At 42.0% G+C, this 22,785-nt stretch overlaps 1 protein-coding gene across 11 annotated transcripts in view; it reads left to right on the top strand.

Moving 5' to 3' along the window:
- The window catches only part of svila (supervillin a), a 203,224-nt gene that overhangs the window by 126,848 nt on the left and 53,591 nt on the right, over positions 1 to 22,785 (top strand). For 7 of the 11 annotated variants that reach the window (XM_068007306.1, XM_068007323.1, XM_068007316.1 and 4 more), the window contains 4 exons: positions 5,219 to 5,351; positions 12,021 to 12,068; positions 17,437 to 17,514; positions 18,416 to 18,484. In XM_068007306.1, the coding sequence (XP_067863407.1) occupies positions 5,219 to 5,351; positions 12,021 to 12,068; positions 17,437 to 17,514; positions 18,416 to 18,484 (328 nt within the window). The remainder of the gene's footprint in view (positions 1 to 5,218; positions 5,352 to 12,020; positions 12,069 to 17,436; positions 17,515 to 18,415; positions 18,485 to 22,785) is intronic. The other 4 variants (XM_068007357.1, XM_068007384.1, XM_068007311.1 and 1 more) reach the window with 3 other exon arrangements.

A 22,785-nucleotide genomic window follows, 5' to 3' on the forward strand; every position in this document is an offset into this window, starting at 1 on the left:
ATCTAAATTGCTATCTCAAATATTTTTTCTGTTTGCTCACGTCATTGTGTAGACTTAGAAAACTTGGCTGTTTTTTGTTGAAAAAAAATTACAATTGTGAAAGCTTGATGGGCCTCAGATTTCAAGTAAAGAGATTCTCTGCTGTTTTTGCAGCTGTGAATATTTAATAGATCAAGATTGGGGATTTTTTTTTCCACCCAAGGCTTGGCCTTACAGCCTTGTTGGGCTCGATTTTAGGGTCGGGTTTCCAGCGGGGGGGCCCCGAAAATCCCGATATGAGGTCACGTGACCGGATCGCGCCGCGATCCCGACCACTTCCGGGTTCCCCGATGACGTGCGGGGCTGCGTGCGTGACCCCCGCTGGTGGGAATCCCGCAGGCAATTAAAGCCAGCGGGGTTCCACTTGAGAGTACTTACCTTGCTTGTTGAGGTCAGTTAATGAGCTGAATCAGCTGTCAAAAGAGGAAGTGTGGGATTTTACCTGCATCGCAGACTGTTTCACACACTGGGGGAAACAGTCTCTCTCCAACCAGGCGTGTTGCAGCCAGCAGCCTGTGGCAGCTGCCAAGGTGCACTCCACGGGGGAGAGCCCTCACCCACGCAGGAGGCCACCGCGTCACATAGGGCAACCCCTGCCCCCCACCACCCCCCGCCAAGCCAGAGGACAGACCGACACGAAACCGCAGCCCCAGTCCGAGGAACCACCCACCTACCCTGCACAACCCCTCAGACCAACACCTGCCAGATGGGTGGTGCGTGGACACCCTCGGAGGACGAACAGCATGACCAGCCCCAGCAGCCTCGCAGTCCACGCGGTCCGCCGCAGAGACGTGGAACCCCCAACACGGTGTTGTTGCACGCCCACCTGCACAGCAGGAGGGAGGGCTACCGCAGAGAGAGACGCATCGCAGAGGGCACTACCCTCGCCACAGGGTCCACAGACCGAGGCGAAGCTCCCCGGACCTCTCCGAGCAGCAGTGCACACGGAGGCGCAGATTCGCTCAACATGTAGTCGTGGAGATCTGCAGGCTCTTTCATGCCGAGCTGCTCCTGGCTGGCCCCAGCACCAACTGCTTACCTGTCGCTGTCAAAGTCACCACTGCCCTCCACAACCTCTCCTCCGCATCCTTCCAGGGTGCAGCCGGCTACACCTCGGATGTCTCTCAGTGGTCTGCGCGGAAGAGCCCTGCAACTACACCTGCACCTACTCTGCAGTAACACGATGGGTGGCATCAGTGGTGGGTCCTCATAGTGATACCCAGGAGCGGGCATTATTGGACACAACAGACAGGATTCGCGGAGACATGGCAGTGGTGGTGCCAATATAATGTGTGCTGTTTGTTGCTCTGAAATTCAATATAGGTGACACCCATGGCAAACCCTCCGACACCCTTGTGCACCCCCTTCATGCTCACGAAACATTTGCCTTACGCTGCCTACTGCACATATGTGATGCATGCCCTGTGGCTGCAGCACAGGTGGTGGCAGGTTGAGTGAGGCTGGCCGTGAGGGAGATGCACGAGAGGGTGAGTATGGGATAGAACCATGAGATTGTATGAGGATTGGGTCGCGTGTTAGTGGCAGGATGAGTACTGGCGAGGTAAGATGAGGATGGGGTTTGAGTGGGTATGAGGGGTGATGTGACAGAGTAGTGTTGGCGGTGCCGAAGGAGATGTGGGGTTGGGGCAGTGTTGTGGCAGATGGAGTGTAGGGGAAAGACTTCGTGTTCTCACTGTGGCTGACCTACTGAGGTCATTGCAGCGCCTCCTGCACTGCATGCAGGTGGGCGATATGTTGGTTGCGCAGGTGACCCCCTCTGCCACCTCGAGCCAGGCCTTCTTGGTGGCAGAGGCTGGCCGCTTCCTCCCGCCCGCTGGGTGGAAGATCTCTGTCTTCGCCCTCCTCCTCACCCCATCTGATGATACCTGGGGTGAGGCATCATTAAACTGGGAGCAGCCTTCCCCCTGGGCTGCTCCATGCTGAAATTTGTTCCATTGGTTGCAGCATCTGTCAGTGGAGGACTGCCCCTTTAACTGGAGAGCCTCCAGCTGACAGATCGTACTGCGCATGCGCAGCCCGCCCGACGCGCAGACCAGCAGCGTGGACCCCGGAGGAGCAGGTAATTGATTCCTATTAGTGTGTTGCCTGCTACGATCGCGCGGGCAACCCACTAATTTCACCGAGCGTGTTGACCACGCTCCCGAAACCCAACCCGCCGGAAACCCGCAGGCCTGGTAACATCGAGCCCGTTGTTTTTCTTCACTGGATCTTCGTGTAGCTTTGGTAATCAAGTGGTATGCTCAGTTTTCTAGTTTTAAGTTCAGCATTTTTAAAAAACTTTCCCTACAAAATTGTTCAGCGATCAATCATGCTACAATGTATTTGTTGAAATCTGGCACACAATAATGTTTTGTATGGGTTTTCTTTAAAAGACTGGAAGTAGCTCTTTTGACTTTTATATCCAGCAGCAAGAGGTCACTCGTGTCAGGTGTCCAGGCCACAAAATCCTAAATTTTACATTTTTTGAAAAGCACTGAAAATCCAACCCACTGTTCTGGTTCTCCGCTAATCCTACAAAAGATTTAATGAAGAAACAAAATGCTTGGCCTACTGAACCCAAATATAGCTTCATAGCGTTTTGTTCAAGAATTCTAGTGAAATTATACCCTAATTAAATGGTTATGATTTAAAGACTGAGTGTGTTAGTTAGTTTAATGACTCTAGAACATGTGTATCATTTGGTGAATTTACTATTGTGGTGCCTTTAAAACATGATTCAAACCAATATATCAGAAAAATTGCAATGATAAACTTCAAATATCAATCTGCAGACTTGTATTTAGATATTACGTTTGAGCAGTTCACTAATGTTTGACCGCTAGGCAAAGAATGTTTTGGGACTGTCACAATTTTTGGGTTTTGTACAAGATATTCTTTTGGTATTAGCGTCACTGATCGCTCTCGTGAGTGGACTCTGGGTCTCCTATGATCCACAGTACACCTTTTACTGCCCGGTATATATTTAACCAAGAATCCTTGTTCCGCATGCCAGCTACTATAACATTACACACCACTAGGTGCGTTCTCTCCTTATGAAAGGCAGACTGACAGACTATTAAGACAAGACTGCTCCAACAAACTGGTTTATTTTACGTAAAATACATGAATGAACAGAATACATTTTTCACAGTGAAATTGGTTTCCCACGCATTAAATTTTATGAAGAATAACAGATGCACCTTACTGACTTCCTAGTCATAGACCCACTTTCAAGCTAAGCCATTCTGAAGCTTGTCAGTCCTGGGTTTTTGTTACTAGCTGCTAGGGCTCACTCACCCCTTCTGTCTCAGAGAGAGTGAGTCCTGTGACTCTTGCTTTAAATCTGTCGTCGGGGGTACAGACCGTCAAACTGTCAAACACCAAGACCTCTAGCTGGATCACCCCTTAGAACTCTGGGCAAAGAATAGATATCTTATTTGTTAGCCTTCTGGGTTGGCTATCAATATTGAATGAAAACAACCTTCACTGATAGCGCAGAATGTTGTCAATGACTGACCATTTCAACTGACTGATGTCCTGGGGTCTTCCCATTGTTTCAAAACTATGCAAACTTACATAAAATAAATAGTTTTAGTACTGGTGTGTCTCAGCTGTGATTTGCTCTCGGAGTAGCTGTTTAATACTTCAAATTACCGTGTGGTTGGAATTCCTCGGCGCGTCTCCCATTCCAATGCCATTACTTCATCGGAATCCCCTTGAGAAGCCCTGAGGACATTTCCTCCCCCAACCCCCCCCCCCCCCCCCAAAACATGGCAACGAGCATGGTTTCAACTCTGCTGCCTTAATGTTAAGGTAACCAGCTGAATATAACATTACAGAAATATTATAAAATAAAAAGTTCAGTTCAGACATTAGAGGTACAAATCAAATTGTTATGGAGGCATGCTCAAAAAATGGACTTACTTTTCCAACCTTTTCCCATTTTTGTTTTTTTTCTTCTTTTCCCCTCTCACCTCCCCTCAACTCTTGAAGTCAATGACTGGGTAGGGTGACTAGTTTCTGGCAACCTTCTGACATTTCAATCAAGTTATTCACCATTGACCAGAAACTTAACTGGACCAGCCATATAAATACTGTGGCTACGAGAGCAGGTCAGAGGCTGGGTATTCTGCGGCGAGTGACTCACCTCCTGACTCCCCAAAGCCTTTCCACCATCTACAAGGCACAAGTCAGGAGTGTGATGGGATACTCTCCACTTGCTTGGATGAGTGCAGCTCCAACAACACTCAAGAAGCTCGACACCATCCAAGATAAAGCAGCCCGCTTGATTGGCACCCCATCCACCACCCTAAACATTCACTCCCTTCACCACCGGCGCACAGTTGCTGCAGTGTGTACCATCCACAGGATGCACTGCAGCAACTCACCAAGGCTTCTTCGACAGCACCTCCCAAAGCCGCGACCTCTACCACCTAGAAGGACAAGAGCAGCAGGCACATGGGAACATCACCACCTGCACGTTCCCCTCCAAGTCACACACCATCCCGACTTGGAAATATATCGCCTTTCCTCCTGGAACTCCCTTCCTAACAGCACTGTGGGAGAACCGTCACCACACAGACTGCAGCGGTTCAAGAAGGCGGCTCACCACCACCTTCTCGAGGGCAATTAGGGATGGGCAATAAATGCCGGCCTCGCCAGCGACGCCCATATCCGATGAACGAATTTTTTAAAAAGCTAAGACTGAGTTTCAGCAAGATATTTTGGGAAAGGGGACATCACTGCTGATGTGGACATCCTGTCCTCACCCTAATTCCATACGCTGGCACTGTTTAGCAGTGGCCGCTGGATCATAATCAAGTCAAATCCTTGTCTTCCCCCTCCTTTCATAGCCAAAGGATGCTAACGGACAATTTTAGTGTCACAGCCTCAATTTATAAACTTCAGGATGCCAGTTTTGTGGCATTAAAACTAGAGCTATTAACCACCTCCCATTCTTGTCATATAAACCAGATACATGAGAGTTATGTAATACCTGGCTTATTCTGTCATAGAAACTTTATAACTTACAAGTTGTGAAGTTCTGAATTATTGGGTCTTCCGCACTCATGAAATCGAGTATTTCATTTTCCATACTGTGTAATCTTTATCTCCTTTAGTGATGATGATGTACTCCTTAAGCTTGCTGGTGTGACTTATGTATGGACCTTTTTTCTAGGATGGCTTTGCTGAAGAGAAGTGGAGAAGAGGACTGGAGGAACAGAGTTAACAAGAGGCAGAACAATATCAAAATGACCATGGCCAGTCGCTGCACCCAGTTTCAGGAAACAGAGCATACTTACATTAAAAAGGTAAAACATTTTGCAAAATGACATCATGCGTGAATAGTTCCCAACAGCTTAAGCAGCAATATTAACGACCCCTTATTTTTGGTTTGCAACTTAGCGAGTTGAGGGTGGAATGCCGTTGATCATAGAAGTGTCTGCATGGAACATTATATGGTCTTTATAGCTGTAGAAAGTTGAATGGCAGAAAACAACCCTTGCAAGGGACACAATAAAAAGGATAGAGAATTTAAGAAAGAAAGGATAATTTTATTCCAGGAGTTGGAGATAGAGTCATAGAGAGTCATAGAGTTATACAGCACGGAGAGAGGCCCTTCGGCCCATCGTGTCCGCGCCGGCCATCAAGCCCTGTCTACTCTAATCCCATATTCCAGCATTTGGTCCGTAGCCTATAGAGTCATAGAGTTGAGATCTATAATGGATGTCAAACTGTAAAGTGTTTAAGCCATTTGATGAATAGAACTGTTTTATATCTTAATTTCAGCAAGGATATCTGCTGAAAATATATAATTCATAATATGCAGAACCTTTTCTGAGCACAGCAAAAGTGTAAAATGCCAAGATTGTTCACTGATGGTCCAATTGAGGACTTAATTTAGATTTTTTCCTTTTCACATCAGTAGCCACATTTTTTGATCTAAATAATGATTACATGAGCTTCAGATGAGTTTTTCAATGTAGTTGATTTGTGAGGTACAGTGCAATAAGAAAATAAACGAATCTCCTACCTTGGGAGCTGAGGTGCATAAACGTGCTTCCTTTAGGTTCAGTTCAGAAGTTGTATAGTGCCATATACTGCAAATCTTCCATTAGTGCAAAATATTTTCTGCTTCATAGTGACATGGAAACAGGCCCTTCGGCCCAACATGTCCATGTCGCCCAGTTTATACCACTAAGCTAGTCCCAATTGCCTGTACTTGGCCCATATCCCTCTATACCCATCTTACCCATGTAACTGTCCAAATGCTTTTTAAAAGACAAAATTGTACCCGCCTCCACGACTGCCTCTGGCAGCTCGTTCCAGACACTCACCACCCTTTGAGTGAAAAAATTGCCCCTCTGGACCCTTTCGTATCTCTCCCCTCTCACCTTAAATCTATGCCCCCTCGTTATAGACTCCCCTACCTTTGGGAAAAGATTTTGACTATCTACCTTATCTATGCCCCTCATTATTTTATAGACTTCTATAAGATCACCCCTAAACCTCCTACTCTCCAGGGAAAAAAGTCTCAGTCTATCCAACCTCTCCCTGTAAGTCAAACCATCAAGTCCCGGTAGCATCCTAGTAAATCTTTTCTGCACTCTTTCTAGTTTAATAATATCCTTTCTATAATAGGGTGACCAGAACTGTACACAGTATTCCAAGTGTGGCCTTACTAATGTCTTGTACAACTTCAACAAGACATCCCAACTCCTGTATTCAATGTTCTGACCAATGAAACCAAGCATGCTGAATGCCTTCTTCACCACCCTATCCACCTGTGACTCCACTTTCAAGGAGCTATGAACCTGTACTCCGAGATCTCTTTGTTCTATAACTCTCCCCAACGCCCTACCGTTAACGGAGTAGGTCCTGGCCCGATTCGATCTACCAAAATGCATCACCTCACATTTATCTAAATTAAACTCCATCTGCCATTCATCGGCCCACTGGCCCAATTTATCAAGATCCCGTTGCAATCCTAGTTAACCTTCTTCACTGTCCACAATGCCACCAATCTTGGTGTCATTTGCAAACCTACCCAGCACCGATCCCTGAGGCACACCACTGGTCACAGGCCTCCAGTTTGAAAAACAACCTTCTACAACCACCCTCTGTCTTCTGTCGTCAATCCAATTTTGTATCCAATTGGCTACCTCACCTTGGATCCTGTGAGATTTAACCTTATGTAACAACCTACCATGCGGTACCTTGTCAAAGGCTTTGCTAAAGTCCATGTAGACCACGTCTACTGCACAGCCCTCATCTATCTTCTTGGTTACCCCTTCTAAAAACTCAATCAAATTCGTGAGACATGATTTTTCTCTCACAAAACCATGCTGACTGTTCCTAATCAGTCCCTGCCTCTCCAAATGCCTGTAGATCCTGTCTCTCAGCATACCCTCTAACAACTTACCCACTACAGATGTCAGGTTCACCGGTCTGTAGTTCCCAGGCTTTTCCCTGCCGCCCTTCTTAAACAAAGGCACAACATTTGCTACCCTCCAATCTTCAGGCACCTCACCTGTAGCCGTCGATGATTCAAATATCTCTGCTAGGGGACCCGCAATTTCCTCCCTAACCTCCCATAACGTCCTGGGATACATTTCATCAGGTCCCGGAGATTTATCTACCTTGATGTGCGTTAAGACTTCCAGCACCTCCCTCTCTGTAATATGTACCCTCCTCAAGACATCACTATTTATTTCCCCAAGTTCCCTAACATCCATGCCTTTCTCAACCGTAAATACCGATGTGAAATATTCATTCAGGATCTCACCCATCTCTTGTGGTTCCGCACATAGATGACCTTGTTGATCCTTAAGAGGCCCTACTCTCTCCCTAGTTACTCTTTTGCCCTTTATGTATTTGTAGAAGCTCTTTGGATTCTCCTTTGCCTTATCTGCCAAAGCAATCTCATGTCCCCTTTTTGCCCTCCTGATTTCTCTCTTAACTCTACTCCGGCAATCTCTATACTATTCAAGGGATCCACTTGATCCCAGCTGCCTACGCATGTCATATGCCTCCTTCTTTTTGACTGGGGCCTCAATCTCCCGAGTCATCCAAGGTTCTCTACTTCTACCAGCCTTGCCCTTCACTTTATAAGGAATGTGCTTACCCTGAACCCTGGTTAACACACTTTTGAAAGCCTCCCACTTACCAGACGTCCCTTTGCCTGCCAACAGACTCTCCCAATCAACTTCTGAAAGTTCCTGTCTAATACCATCAAAATTGGCCTTTCCCCAATTTAGAATTTTAACTTTTGGGCCAGACCTTTCATTCTCCATAGCCATCTTAAAACTAATGGAATTATGATCACTGGTCCCAAAGTGATCCCTCACCAACACTTCTGTCACCTGCCCTTCCTTATTTCCCAAGAGGAGGTCAAGTTTTGCCCCCTCTCTAGTCGGGCCATCCACATACTGAATGAGAAATTCCTCCTGAATACACTCAACAAATTTCTCTCCATCCAAGCCCCTAATGCTATGGCTGTCCCATTCAATGTTGGGAAAGTTAAAGTCCCCTACTATTACCACCCTATTTTTCTTGCAGTTGTCTGTAATCTCCTGACATATTTGCTCCTCAATTTCCCGTTGACTATTTGGGGGTCTGTAATACAATCCCTTCTTATTTTTCAGTTCTACATAGTATAACTGCAATCGATCTGGCATCATTTTGGCATTTTGCCTCCGGTGTGAAACCAGCTGGAAGAGATAGTCTTTTGCTTCATCTAATGCAGTTGCTGGTTGCTTTCCCACAGTGATGCATTAGTGCAAGACATAAAGGAAAAGTGGGAGCAGTGAAATTGTGAAGGAGGAGAATATAAATTTGTATTGTTACAGATCAGGTCAGGTAATAAAAGTTTAACAGAGTGCACAGATATCTTCCACCTTCCATCTTCCAAAATTCTATAGGTTATGGAACAGTTCCTGCAGATTGGAGGGTGGCAAATGTAACCCCACTATTTAAAAAAGGAGGTAAAGAGAAGACAGGGAACTACAGACCTGTTAGCCTAACAATCAGTAGTACGGAAAATACTAGATTCTATTATAAAGGATGTGATAACAGGACATTTAGAAAATATCGACGGGATTAGACAAAGTCAACATGGATTTATGAAAGATAAATCATGTTTGACAAACCTCCTGGACTTTTTTGAGGATGTAACTGGTAGAATAGATAAGGGAGAACCAGTGGATGTGGTTTATTTGGATTTTCAGAAGGCCTTTGATAAAGTCCCACATAAGAGGTTAGTGTGCAAAATGAAAGCACATGGGATTGGGGGTAATATACTGGCATGGATTGAAAATTGGTTAACAGACAGGAAACAGAGTAGGAATAAATGGGTATTTTTCGGGGTGGCAGGCGGTGACTAGTGAGGTACCACAGGGATTAGTGCTTGGGCCCCAGCTATTCACAATATACATCAATGATTTGGATGAGGGAACCAAATGTAATATTTCCAAGTTTGCTGACGACACAAAACTAGGTGAGGTTGTGAGTAGGATGCAAAGAGGCTTCAAGGCGATTTAGACATGTTGAGTGAGTAGGCAAATACATGGCAGATGCAGTATAATGTGGATAAATGTGAAGTTATCTACTTCGGAAGGAAAAACAAAGGCAGAGTATTATTTAAATGGTGATAGATTGGGGAATGTTGATGTACAAAGGGACCTGGGTGTCCTTGTACACCAGTCACTGAAAGCAAATATGCAGGTGCAGTAAGCAGTTAGGAAGGAAAATGGTATGTTGGCCTTCCTTGCAAGAGGATTTGAGTACAGGAGCAGGGATGTCTTACTGCAGTTATACAGGGTGTTGGTGAGACCTAGAGTATTGTGTGCAGTTTTGGTCTCCTTACCTAAGAAAGGGCATGCTTGCCATAGAGGGAATGCAGGGAAGGTTCACCAGCCTGATTCCTGGGATGGCAGGATTGTCGTATGAGGAGAGATTGGGTCGACTCTGCCTGTATTCACTCAAGTTTAGAAGAATGAGAGGGGATCTCATTGAAACTTATAAAATTCTGATAGGGCTAGACAGACTGGTTGCAGGGAGGATATTTCCCCTGGCTGGGGGGTCCAGAACGAGGGGTCACAGTCTCAGGATACGGGGCAGGACATTTAGGACTGAGATGAGGAGAAATTTCTTCACTCAGAGGGTGGTGAACCTGTGGAATTCTCTACCACAGAAGGCTGTGGAAGCCAAGTCACTGAATATATTTAAGATGGAGCTAGATAGATTTCTAGACACAAGAACATCGAAACAGGAGTAGGCCATTCAGCCCCTCGTGCCTGCTCTGCCATTTGATAAGATCATGGCTGATCTGTGATCTAACTCCATATACCTGCCTTTGGCCCATATCCCTTAATACCTTTGGTTGCCAAAAAACTATCTATCTCAGATTTAAATTTAGCAATTGAGCTAGTATCAATTGCCGTTTGCGCAAGAGAGTTCCAAACTTCTACCACCCTTTGTGTGTAGAAATGTTTTCTAATCTCGCTCCTGAAAGGTCTGGTTCTAATTTTTAGACTGTGCCCCCTACTCCTAAAATCCCCAACCAGCGGAAGTAGTTTCTCTCTATCCACCCTATCTGTTCCCCTTAATATCTTATAAACTTCGATCAGACACAAAAGGCATCAAGGGGCATGGGGAGAGAGCGGGAATATGGTATTGAGATAGAGGATCAGCCACGATCATATTGAATGGCGGAGCAGGCTCGAAGGGCTGAATGGCCTACTCCTGCTCCTATTTTTCTATGTTTCTATACATTTTGGTTTTCTTTGCAAGATCACACAGCAGTGGAGAAACTATAGTTTGAGAAAATAAATAAGCTATTGGAAGTGATTTGTTTTTGCAATTATTGGGATATTTAAGTACTGATTTAGGTTAAATCACTTTTTTAATGTTACTAGTGAGTTCTTGGTCCCCAGGCGATAGTTTACAAGTTTCACCCCACAGTGATTGATTTATATACAAGAGGTGGGAGAAAGATGAGCAGATGTGATGGAGCACCAGGAGGAGATGTCAGGGTATGTAAATGAAGTGTTTCTACACATCTAGTGGCTGGTTGCAGAGTAGCATAGACTGAGGTCGGGGTGTAGGTCACCTGCACACCTTTTTTCACATGATGAGTGGCCTGAGGAACGGAAGGGATATGGTGAAGTTGATTTTAGCAGAAATTAAATTATGTGGCTTTAATATAATTGTAAGTAAAACTAGTTTGCTGTGTCTAGCCTGAGGAAGGGAAATGAGAGGTAGGATATGGTGAAGAAGTTGACTTTTAGCAAAAATTACAGCTTTAATATTGTTGCAAGTAAATGTGTCATAGACTGAGTAATCTGCATTATGAATGTCATACAGCATGAAATTAAAATTCAAAAAATGAGTCACATTGACAAGTCAAAGTAACCACTTTACAAGTTCTGCTTCACCAAACGTTTCTGTAAATTAGTGGTGGGATATATTTATTTAGAGTTTGTTGTGCAACAGAGTTTTTCCAATGACCTTTAATGACCAGAGCAGCAGGCACATGGGAACAACACCACCTGCACGTTCCCCTCCAAGTCACACACCATCCCGACTTGGAAATATATCACCATTCCTTCATCGTCGCTGGGTCAAAGTCCTGGAACTCCCTTCCTAACAGCACAGTGGGAGAACCGTCACCACACGGACTGCAGCGGTTCAAGAAGGCGGCTCACCACCACCTTCTCAAGGGCAATTAGGGATGGGCAATAAATGCTGGCCTCGCCAGCGACGCCCACATCCCATGAACGAATAAAAAAAAGATCCAGCTCAGAGATAGAAGGCTATGCAGAGGGTCACCTGTTTGGTCTGTGCTTTAGATTAATCATGTATTTCTTGTGAAAGATTTGTGTGCATATAGATCTGAGAGTTTGATTTCTAATACCAAATTTGCAGTGAACAGCCTGCTCAAATATTTTTGCTGTCTTTCCCTTTTTTGTCTCAACCTGTAGGAGAAAGGAGAGGTTACTGATGACATCTGTGTTTCTAATCAGCTCTGGGTAAGACCAACAGTATCTGTTAGGGATTTACTAGGGTTTGCCTTATGCACTTGTTTGTGTTTCTGGCTGATTTTAGGAGCAGAATGCTATATTTCATTCATAGTATTTGTAAATGGCTGCTTTTCTGTTGGTGGCTGGAATTCTGGGTTTGATCAGGACTTCAAATCTTTATTGGAAGAGTCAAACACTGCCACAAGATTTACTTTCAGGTAATGTGTGAGAGGTGAACCAACATATCTATAAATTAACAATTTCTTGATTTTAGACGGGTAAGCTCTTTTTATATATATTCAATCCTATCCACCCAACGAAAGACAGAGGAGTGGTGATTAAGACATATTTTGACCTTGGACTGAAAGGGAAATTATGGATAGCTAAAAGGCCCTCACGTTGCTGACAGCAGGCAATAAAATAAACCCTTGTTCACCGATGTAAAACCAATGACCGGGTTCCCTGCAATGTATTACTGTACTGCACTGTCATACATTGAGCACGTGGTACCACAGTAAAAGTTTTTGCATTTTAGTCTTAGTGCATTGATGCTGAATCAGGATGCACGTTGTTCTTCAAGCATAATAAAACAAATTAGAGTTACAAATTGTAGCCCTCAACTGTAGTCTATTTGTATAGACTATAATACTGTTACTCGAGAGATGCTCCTGCTACCAGTCTCCTAACATTAAAATTTAACCAGTCCTCAGAATTAGAGTTCTTGCATGTTGCATTGTCACTGGGTAGAGAGCAACATGGAGCAGCCCTGTATGCCTGAGACTGGTTGGTAACTCTTTGTCCTATCTGTCCCCTTAATGTGGCAGTGATTCCAGTTTAATGATTAAAAGGCTTTGAATTTCCTTGCTGCATCGTCTATTAATTACACCAACGCAGGGATGGTAGAAGACAGTGTGATCCTGCTATGTAAGTTTGAGTGTGTTTATAAATATCTGATGGATTGTTTAGTCACACTTTTGGCAAGAGGTGGGGTTGAGATTTGGAGCTCTAAATATTTAAAGAAGCTGCTAACTTAAATTTCATGAAATATTGAATCTATTTGAGACTATTTGAGTGCTGATTTTGGGATATTAATTGCAAATCTCGATTGAGCCAGGATGCAGTGCTGCAATAACTGTACTCTTTCAAGTGTTAGAAGATCACTCTCATTTTTGTACGGTGTCGACTGGTAGAAGAGAGAAGGTGAGGAGGAATCTACTTTCATTTGAGTTAGAAGCTTTCCCTGAATTAACAACTGTTAGGGAGATGCCCCATTTTTTCCAGAAGGAGTTTTGTATTTTTATTCCTCTTGGAATTGTGTTTGCCCTGTGGGTATTGCTTTATTATCAGTAACTTCTGTTGAGCAGATTGTTTTGCAATTATTCAGATCTTTGAAGTCCCATTAATTGCTCTTTGTTATGTTAACGCAATTGTATACATTTTCAGTAACTCTGTAAAAGGATGCTGTTTCTGCTTTTGCTTGTGTTTAGGTTATGCTGCTTTACCTCCAGATTCTACATTTTTTTTGCCTACGTGTTTACTTCTGCCTGGGTGGAAGTTATGTGTGTAAAGATTGCGATTTATTTTTATCTTTGCTGATACTGGTTTCCATATATTTAATATTGTGTGTGTTTAAGGAAGGATTGATCAAGGTGATTTGTTTCCCCAGTACCAAAGGGAATCACACAAAATCTTTTACTAAATTTAATAAGCCATTCTGTTTGTGACTGTAAATTTATATTAATGTGTGTTTGCTTGACTTGGTTCGGGAGTGTCGAACACGAGCTGAACAATTAAAGGTGAATGATCACATGGGAATTTCCATTAGTTTGGCAGTTTCTGCCATAATATCATTTGACAGCAGGAAGTTATCCAAAGAAAGTAAGTGAATTGTGTGCCCTTTTAATGGAGGTACACCCTTCACGTATCCACCAGCTGCATTGATTCATCCCTTTGAAGACTTAAAGTAACAAAAATCCACACCAATTATCACCAGTGGATTGGTGAAGCAAAGCCATGTTATAGTTCCTCCAACAGAAGACCTCCAGCATACAAATTGTCTGTGCCTAATATGGGGGATAAGTCTTTGGATGTAGTTACTTTTTGGATTTGCCACCTACTCTTTTCCACCTAACAAAATGGAATAATCTAAATTATAGCTAGTAAAACTATTGAAATGAAGAGTGTACCACTGAATACTAACAAAGATAAATGAAATGAGTGTACTAAAGAACACTGACAAATGACCCAGAGGAAATGCATTACTTTGCTTATTTGCAGTCAAAACATGACATGTTTTGGTGTACCATCGTTAAAATGATCATGCACACAAAAGGGAAAACTGCAAATTGTTCCACAATGCATTGGAGAGGCTTTTTTTTTTAAAGGGATAGTTGCATTAACATCTGAATTAGAGCAAAAGTAAAATACTTGCAAATGAGCATATGAAACATATGAACATAGATCAGGCTGATCTGGACCTAAACCCCGCCTTTGCTCCACACCCCTCGGTACCCTTACCTAATAAAAAATCATTCGATCTCGGTCTTGAAAATTTCAATTGACACAGCATCCATAGCCTTTTGGGGGAAAAAGTACCATGTTTCACTACCTTTTGTGTGAAAAAGTGCTTCCTGAATAGCCTGGCTCTAATTTTAAGATTGTGTTCCCTTGTTCTGAATTCCCCCACCAGAAGAAATTGCTTCTCTGTATCTACTCTATTGAATCTCTATCATTTTAAACACCTCAGTTAGATCACCCATCAACCTTCTAAACTCAAGGCAATACAAGCCAAATTTATGCAACCTGTCTTTGTAATTTAATCCTTTAAACCCTGGTATCATTTTAGTGAATCTGCTGTACCCCCTACAAAGCCAGTATATTTTTCCTGAGTTTTGATGCCCAAAACTGCACGTAGTACTCCAGATGGGGTCTGACCAAGGCTCTGTACAATTGAAGCATAACTTCCTCATCTTTTGCATCTCAGCCCCCTTGAGATTAAGGCCAACATTCCATTAGCCTTTTTGATTACTTTTTGTACCTGTGCACTAGTTTTTGGTAATTTGTGTACCTGGACTCCCAAATCCCTTTGTTACTCCACAGTTCCTATTCTCTCGCCATTAAGAACATATTCTGATTTGCCTTTCTTGGATTCAAAGTGGATAACCTCACACTTCCCCACATTGAACTCCATCTTTAGAAGGTTGAGAGGAGGTTTGCTAGAGGTGTTCAAAATCATTACGGGTTTAGATAAAGTAAATAAAGAGAAATTGTTCCCATTGGCGGAAGGGTTGAGAACCGGAGGACACAGATTTAAGGTGATTGGCAAAAGAACCAAAGGCGACATGAGGAAAAACTTTTTTACGCAGTGAGTAGTTATGATCTGGAATGCATTGCCTGAAAGGGTGGTGGTTGCTGATTCAATCATGGCTTTCAAAAAGAAATTGGATAAATATTTGAAGGGAAAAAATTTGCAGGGCTACGGGGGAATGGGACTAACTGGATTGCTCTTACAAAGAGCCGGCATAGGATCGATGGGCCGAATGGCTGTAATGATTCTATCTGCCATAGTTTTGCCCACTCCCTTAGTCTGTCTTATGTCCCTTTTGTAACTTCCTTCTCCCATCTACACAACTTACTGTGCCTCCTACCTTAATGTAATTTGCAAACTTGGATATACAACACTCTGTTCCTTCATCTAAATCATTGAGATATATATGGTGAAAAATCATAGTATCTGATTCAATCAGTTTGATATTAAAGATTTTTCCTCCTAAATATTGTCATTTGCAAAAGCTTCCATTGGACTGGCTGTTTTGATGGTGTGTGAATTATGGACTAGCTTTGCTAAGTGGCATTATTTTACACCAGCCTAAACTCATATATTTTAAATAGCTACTCACCAGCTTTAAAATAACACTGATTAGAAAATCTGAACCTTTACCTGTAATCAGACCTAAGCTTGAAAAGTTAATTTAGCTTTAACTTGAATGATCAGCAAAGACCTACAGAAAAGCTCTTGCTTTCTATGTTGTTCAGTGATAGTTGCATGTATTATTCATTTTGCTGCCAAAATGTCAAAAGATGATTTTAATTTTCTGTGCAACTTTTTCCATCAACCCTTTTCTTGGGGATTTGCATGTTAACGTTTCCAAGAACTTTCCCTTGGGAAATTCAGTTGATGGGGTGGAACCTGTAATAGAGCAGGTTGCCTTAATGGGATGAATGGGTCTGTTCAACTTCCACACTTTATTCTTATTTCCAGTTTTGAATGTGAAAGCACCTTCTACCACTTTGGGTTTTTCAGCCAATGAATGTTCCACCTGATCTCTCTTCGGATGATCAGTATCTTCCAAAAGGCTCCTCTTAGTAATCCCCTGATGTCCAAAATAAATTCAATTAACACTTCACTAAATATGAAAATGGAGTTGTGGAAATAAAGAAGTTTGTCACAAAGCGCCATCAAAACGAGTGAGCAATGGTGCTTTAAATTGGCAATGATCTAATCTTGTTTCCTCAATATTGCATAAGTGCCAGTGCATAGTACCCAACGTTGGTTTTTGTATATTTACAGCTTTTTTTTGTACAGTTCTTTTTCTATGATTCTCTTTGAGGTGGGGATAGAACTTTCAGTGAATGGAGCAATTGGTATTGATTTGACAATATTGTTTAAATGTTGTACAGTGAATATGCAAGAAACAAACATTTGCTAATGGGGTAAATATTCAAATCAGTTCAAAATCACTTTTTTACCATGTTGGGATGAATTATTTTTATTTTCCTAAAACATCATAGTTGTTCCCTATGATATTTTGCTGCAGTTTAGTGCTTATAAAGTTACACTTAAATTCTTCAAATAAAGCTCAGTTTTTGTACATTTATCTGCTGAAGATTGTTGGCCTGCCTTAACTGCATTAATAATAAAATGTTTAGTTACAAAGTACTTTGCTTTGACCAAAAGGGAAATTATTTTTTCATTTTTAAAGTCACAATTTTAATGAATAGGGCCTTCAGTATGAAGAAAACCAGTAACAATTGTTTCTCCTCCAATGTGATAAAAGTGCTTAGCAGTATGGAAGTTGCCTGCCCTGTCTGGCAGAGTGTCTTTCTTGTGATGATCAGTGTAGTTGCTTGTTTAAATATTTGGCTAATATTACTAAATCTGTAAGTAGCTGTTGTCTTGCATGACTGAAGAATTCAACTATGATGCTGAAAGTGTTTTGGTAGGAATTGTTTAATGTACCTCAGTACAATTTTGTGCTAAGAAAAAACTGTGTGCCATAATATTCGATTTAAGAATAACTGTTCGTACCTCCAGGGTTTTTTCTCCACTAAGCTTTTTCTCTTATTTCTCTTGCTCTGCATTTGCTCATGTCTGTAGGAACCTGTTTATTCTTCTACTTATTCTCCTGCCCTTTCTGCTGCCCATACATGTCAGTACATTGTGCATAGTAACCAGGTGAGCAATGGGTTTTCACCCTTTGCATGAGTTAAGGTGCACTCCCGCTACAGAATACTTCAGCGTTGCTGCCTCCTTTTGACCAACAGTTTGCAGGCTTTATATAATCAGCTATCAAAATATTCTTTGGCTTTTGGGCTTGATTATATATTTAGAATTCTTTTTGGTTAACATTGTTATCAGTTATTGCCAACAAAAGGTATTAGAATATTGCTGTTTTAAATACTACCAAAAAGCTGCATTAAGTTGCTACTGTTTCACCCTTGCAGATAATTTGAAAATATAAGAATTTCACAAAAAATAAACAGTTCAAGTAAAATTGACTCTGCTAGGCTAGTTGCAGAACAAAGTTAAACATTCTTAGTTTTTTGTCAAAGGGAAATTGTTCTGATTGCTTTTTGGTGCATGTTCTGCATTAATATGATTTAAATGGTCAGAAAATTTGTCTCCACGATTGTACATTGAGATGAGATGAGTAACTGTTACTTCAACATCTTGAAATCTGCCTCTAGAAATCACTGATGACTGTACGACTGATCACTTGTCTTTAAATTAGTGCCTTTGCTAGCAAAACAAAATCTTAGTATTCTAAGTCGTACTTATCAAGAGTTTGCAACATGTTAAATCTGAACTGTAGAAATTCAACTTTTCAACAAATATTTTTTTAAAAATAGAATGCAAAGCCTTTTTAAATAGCTAAAATTAAATTTGGGAAAGAACCAACTGTTTTAATTCTTTCAAATTTTTAGAACTGTGAAAAGCTTTTTAAGTACTGGAAACTTCATGCGTGGTTGAGCCTTCTGTATTATGCACAGGGCTGAGTTTTTTGATCTTGCTTTCTCTTCTTTCTGCAACACATTTTTTCCTGCTCTATTTTCCACTCCTCTTTTCCTTTTTGAAGGTCACTTGTGATAGTCCCAGGGAAGCAAGTCCTCAGCTGTTTGATGAGCGCCATCCTTGGAGGTGGAAGGTGAAGGAAAACACACTTTTGTGTTATAGTAATGTCATTCTGATGAGTTTTCTAATCTTTTTTTAAAAAAAACTCTGCATGCATGGAACTATGCTAGTAACCAGTACTAAACACTCTGACGACTGCAGTAAGATCTCAGCAGCAAACTGTAAACACTTTATTCTTCTATAAGAGTTCTTTATATTAAAGCAACTCTGTTTCATACATTCTTGTAATTATTGTAATGAGCATTGCAAAGTGTGTTTTGCACTAATACAGTTCTGAAAATAGCCATATTTTCAGTCTCAACGGGCTAATCCCCATCTATGAGATGCAACTATATGTGTCTCACAACAGTTCAAATTTTGCTTAAATTTAAATGTAGGGTCAGCACCACGGACCTGCTGAATATGATGCCGATCTAATGGATGGACCCAACTAAAGAATGCAAGAGTGCTGAATTGAGTTATTCAATAGAGTCCCCCGTTGATAATTACTACCCCCAGTGAGTTTCTATACATGATCAGTTTCTATAACTTTGGTATAAATGGCATACAATAGATCAGGAACAGAAGTAAAAATGAGCTGTATTAGGTTCATAATGTCACATAGTAACATCGTAGCTGAAACGTCTAAGGAGTTAAAATCCCGTTGGTTTTAACTTGTGGATGTGGATGTAGGGAACCATTTTTTCAACAACTTGCATTTCTATAATGGACCTCATGCAAGAAGACACCTCAAAGTGTTTTACATTAGGAATAAAAATCAGTGGATGCCAGGCAGGAGGAAAAACAGCAAAACTGAAAGGATTAGGGAGGGGGGGCCGAAAGCAAGTTTAATGGGAAGCGTTTTGAGGAGGTTTTTGAAAATGGTGGGGCTAGGGTTTAGGTGACCAGACAGAGGGAAGTGGATGGAGGATTCTAGAAGGCTGGTGAATAGTGGCCACTATTAGTGGAGCAAGCGACAAGAGTAATCCTGTGTTAAAGGAGTGAGGAGTGTGCATGTGGACTTGAGGCTAAAGAAAATCACTGAGGGATAGTAGGGTGATGCTATGGAGGAAATTGAAAGTTAGGGTGAAAATTTTGAAGTCAATTTGGTGGAGCACAGGGAACCATTGAAGCTTAGAGAGATTGGGGTAACTGAAGGTACTAGACTTTGATGCTAAGGATCTGGGCTATGACATACTGGGTGTAACTTTTGTAGGATTGAGGAAAGGAAACTACTAAAAGAGCATTAAAGATTCTGAGCCTCGAGGTAATGAAGAAAGTGGCTTTGGTAGCAGAGCAGATGTGGGGGAGTGAAGCTGAATGTAGGATCGAACAGTGTGCTAAGGCTGACTAGCCCTAAAGTGGCAGCTGGTGAGGTGGGTTGGGTCAGGCACTGAAAAGGATGGGGGGGGGTGGAGGAAATTAGGGCTCACCCAAGTTTTTGTTGGACAGACAATTGGGCCATGTAGCAACACCCTTCTGGATTGATGGAGAAAATAGAACTGGATGTCATCGGCATGCTTCCAGATGGTATCACCAAGTGGTACCATGCAAATAGTGACGAAAGGGAGATCAAGGATGAACCTATAGGGTATACAAGGGGTGACTCATGTGGACAGAGGAGCAGAAACTGGTGGAGGCAGATGTTATGCCTATGTTACGACAGGTTTGAGTAGAACCAGGAGAGAGCAGTGGGGGTGTTAATGGTGGTCTTGAAGGAGGTAGGGATAATACTGGAGCAAATAGACAAGTTGTTGGCGAGCATGAGGTCAAGTGGATGAGGATGTGTGGTCAGGAGCTGGAAAGGAAAATGCTGAGCGCAGATGGTAGGCTTCCTGGATGAGATATATGTGTTGTGGGGGGAGAGAACGAGATTAGATGAAGGCAGGGTTGGGTTGAGGATAGGAAAAAAGACAGGAAGTTGGAGGAGAGTCACAGGAAACAATGGTAATGATGGAGATAACCTATTTTGCATGTGAAAAGGTCTGTGCTTCTTAAGTTTGAGTGAGGTGAGGATGGGGATATGGATGATAGAGCTCAGAGGAAGTAGTTTGTTGTGGTTCGTCGGTAGTGTGGTTGCGAAGGAAGTGTGTTCAGTGTGACTTTTCTAACAGATAGGTGAAGGAATACAGGAGGTAATTTTTAACTTGGCTCAAAACAGGGGCGAAGTTGGCAGTGCTTCTGTGGCGCCTGCCCAAACCATATCCAGGGCCTGATTTGAATTTTACCAGTGAGCTGCAGGCTCAAGTGGGCGCTCTACTAAAGCTCACCAATTTTGGAAGGCCGGAAATCGGCCGTCTTCTGCGTGTAGCCAGCCAACGGGTCAGGCCTGTTGCAGGCAGGGTTGTGAGGAGCCAGTCCTGGGCTTGGGGCTGAGAACGAGCTGAATGGACTGCTGTAGAATGGCCTCTTGCTCCTCCGGGCCCCACAGATATCCCCCTTTTAAAAAAAAAAGTTCTGACAGTTTTTGGAGTGGCCTCCAGCAGTCCCTTTATGTGCCACTGGTTAGGCTTCTCTCTGCCTAGTACAACGGGTCTAACGTGCATGGCACACGCCCTGCCCATAAGTACGTGAAAATGGCAATTGGGATCCTACAATTGGCGTAGGCCCCTGATTTGCATATTTTAACAGCCTACTGCATGTTTTCAGCGCCCATTTAAATGCTGGCCTGAAAATTGAATCAGCCATCCTTGGGTGTCAAGAGGTATCCAAGGTGCCTCACCCACCCCGATTTTCATCTGCCAGTCGCCCATATTTCAGCCAAGAAACGATTTTTAAACAAGTGAGCACTGTTTCCTGCCCATATATGGAATTGAATTCATGAACACCATTTTTCATGTGTTAAATAGTGCAGGCCATGGTATACCGTCTTGAATAATTTAATACTTGTGCACTTGCTAATTTTCCAAATATGGAAGTGACTGCTGTATGTAAAAGTAAGTTTTCAGATTACTATTAACCCTGTTTAAATCCGTTGTGAAATAGAAGACTATTGTGCTTTATAGCTGCAATTAAAAAATATGCAGAATAAATGTGCATTTTCCGAAAGGCATGTGTTGTAAATGATGAAGTGCATGAAAGTAGATGGTGAATACTGAGCTAATTAGTTTAGTTGTGAATTTAGATGAAGGTTATAAACTCAATAGAAGTTTTATATTTGTCATTAAATTCAGAACTGTATTAACGATAATACCGATGCCAGGGCCTTCCGAAATGGATGCTGTATCTTCATTCTGTGCAATTGTTAGCCCTTTGAGCATTATTAAGTACTCAAGACCAGGAGCAAAAATGACAATGAATTATAATTTTGAAGATCAGTCGTACCATTAGGACTTCTCTTAGAAAACCAGTCATTGCAAAGAGTTCTGATTAAAATCCTTTTGTTCCATCTGTGTTACTTAAGTAAGTGGTGACATCCTTTGGCATACCAATTTGAAGGAGGCTACTGGTCAGATTGCATGCAAAACATGAATTAACAGTGTGGTGCAGTCATTAATCTAGTGAGGCTTTAAAGCTAACAGTGTTAAACGTCTTTAAGGTTTTCGGTTTATTAACCCTGGTAAGCCAGTGTCACTAATGTCACGTGACTTATGCTCTTTCGAGAGGGGTAAAAGGAAACAAATTTGATCGCATTCTTTGAAAGAATGATGAAACTCCTCTTAAAGAATATTTGCAGTTGGTTTTGCTGAAAGTCTTTAGTAGTCAAATAATGAATGATTAATTTTCTTGTGTCTGTTCAATTCAAAGATTAAATTCTTTGACCAGTTTTTGCAGACCTGATGAGCTTTCTCTCATCCTTAGACAACCCATGTGAATTCAAATGTACAGTGTATTTACAAATCTTTTTGGAATTTGCCCCCTTTATATATTTATACTGATCTCAGATACTGTTCCATGTTATATCTAATCCAACAGTTTAGATAAGCTACCGTGTAAAGGGAGCCTTTTTGATTTATTGTTTGGCAGATAAAGAGGGTTATTAAACCTATTTATAAGTAGACCGGGTAGCTGATAAATTCAACCACTAAGCTTTCTGAATGGCTTGCTGAATTTTCAAAATGCATTTAGCTTTTGTGTAATTTAAAAAATGTATAGTAATCCGAAATGCAGTCATTCCAGCCAGTTATGTGGTGCAATTGTCACTATTTTAAATATGGGGCTTAACGTCAGACCCCTTAATCTAGAATGCAAGATGGTAAATATTAAGATAGAAAGTTCTTAGGAATACGGGCTAGCCAACACCAAATAACATGTCATTGCACTCCGTCTAGCGATGTCCAGACTTTAAGCATGGTCCATTATGACTGTTCAAGCACCTGTATATGTATCAATTAA

The sequence above is a fragment of the Heptranchias perlo genome, chromosome 2 (assembly GCF_035084215.1).
Source record: "Heptranchias perlo isolate sHepPer1 chromosome 2, sHepPer1.hap1, whole genome shotgun sequence".
In the NCBI taxonomy this organism is placed as follows: domain Eukaryota; kingdom Metazoa; phylum Chordata; class Chondrichthyes; order Hexanchiformes; family Hexanchidae; genus Heptranchias; species Heptranchias perlo.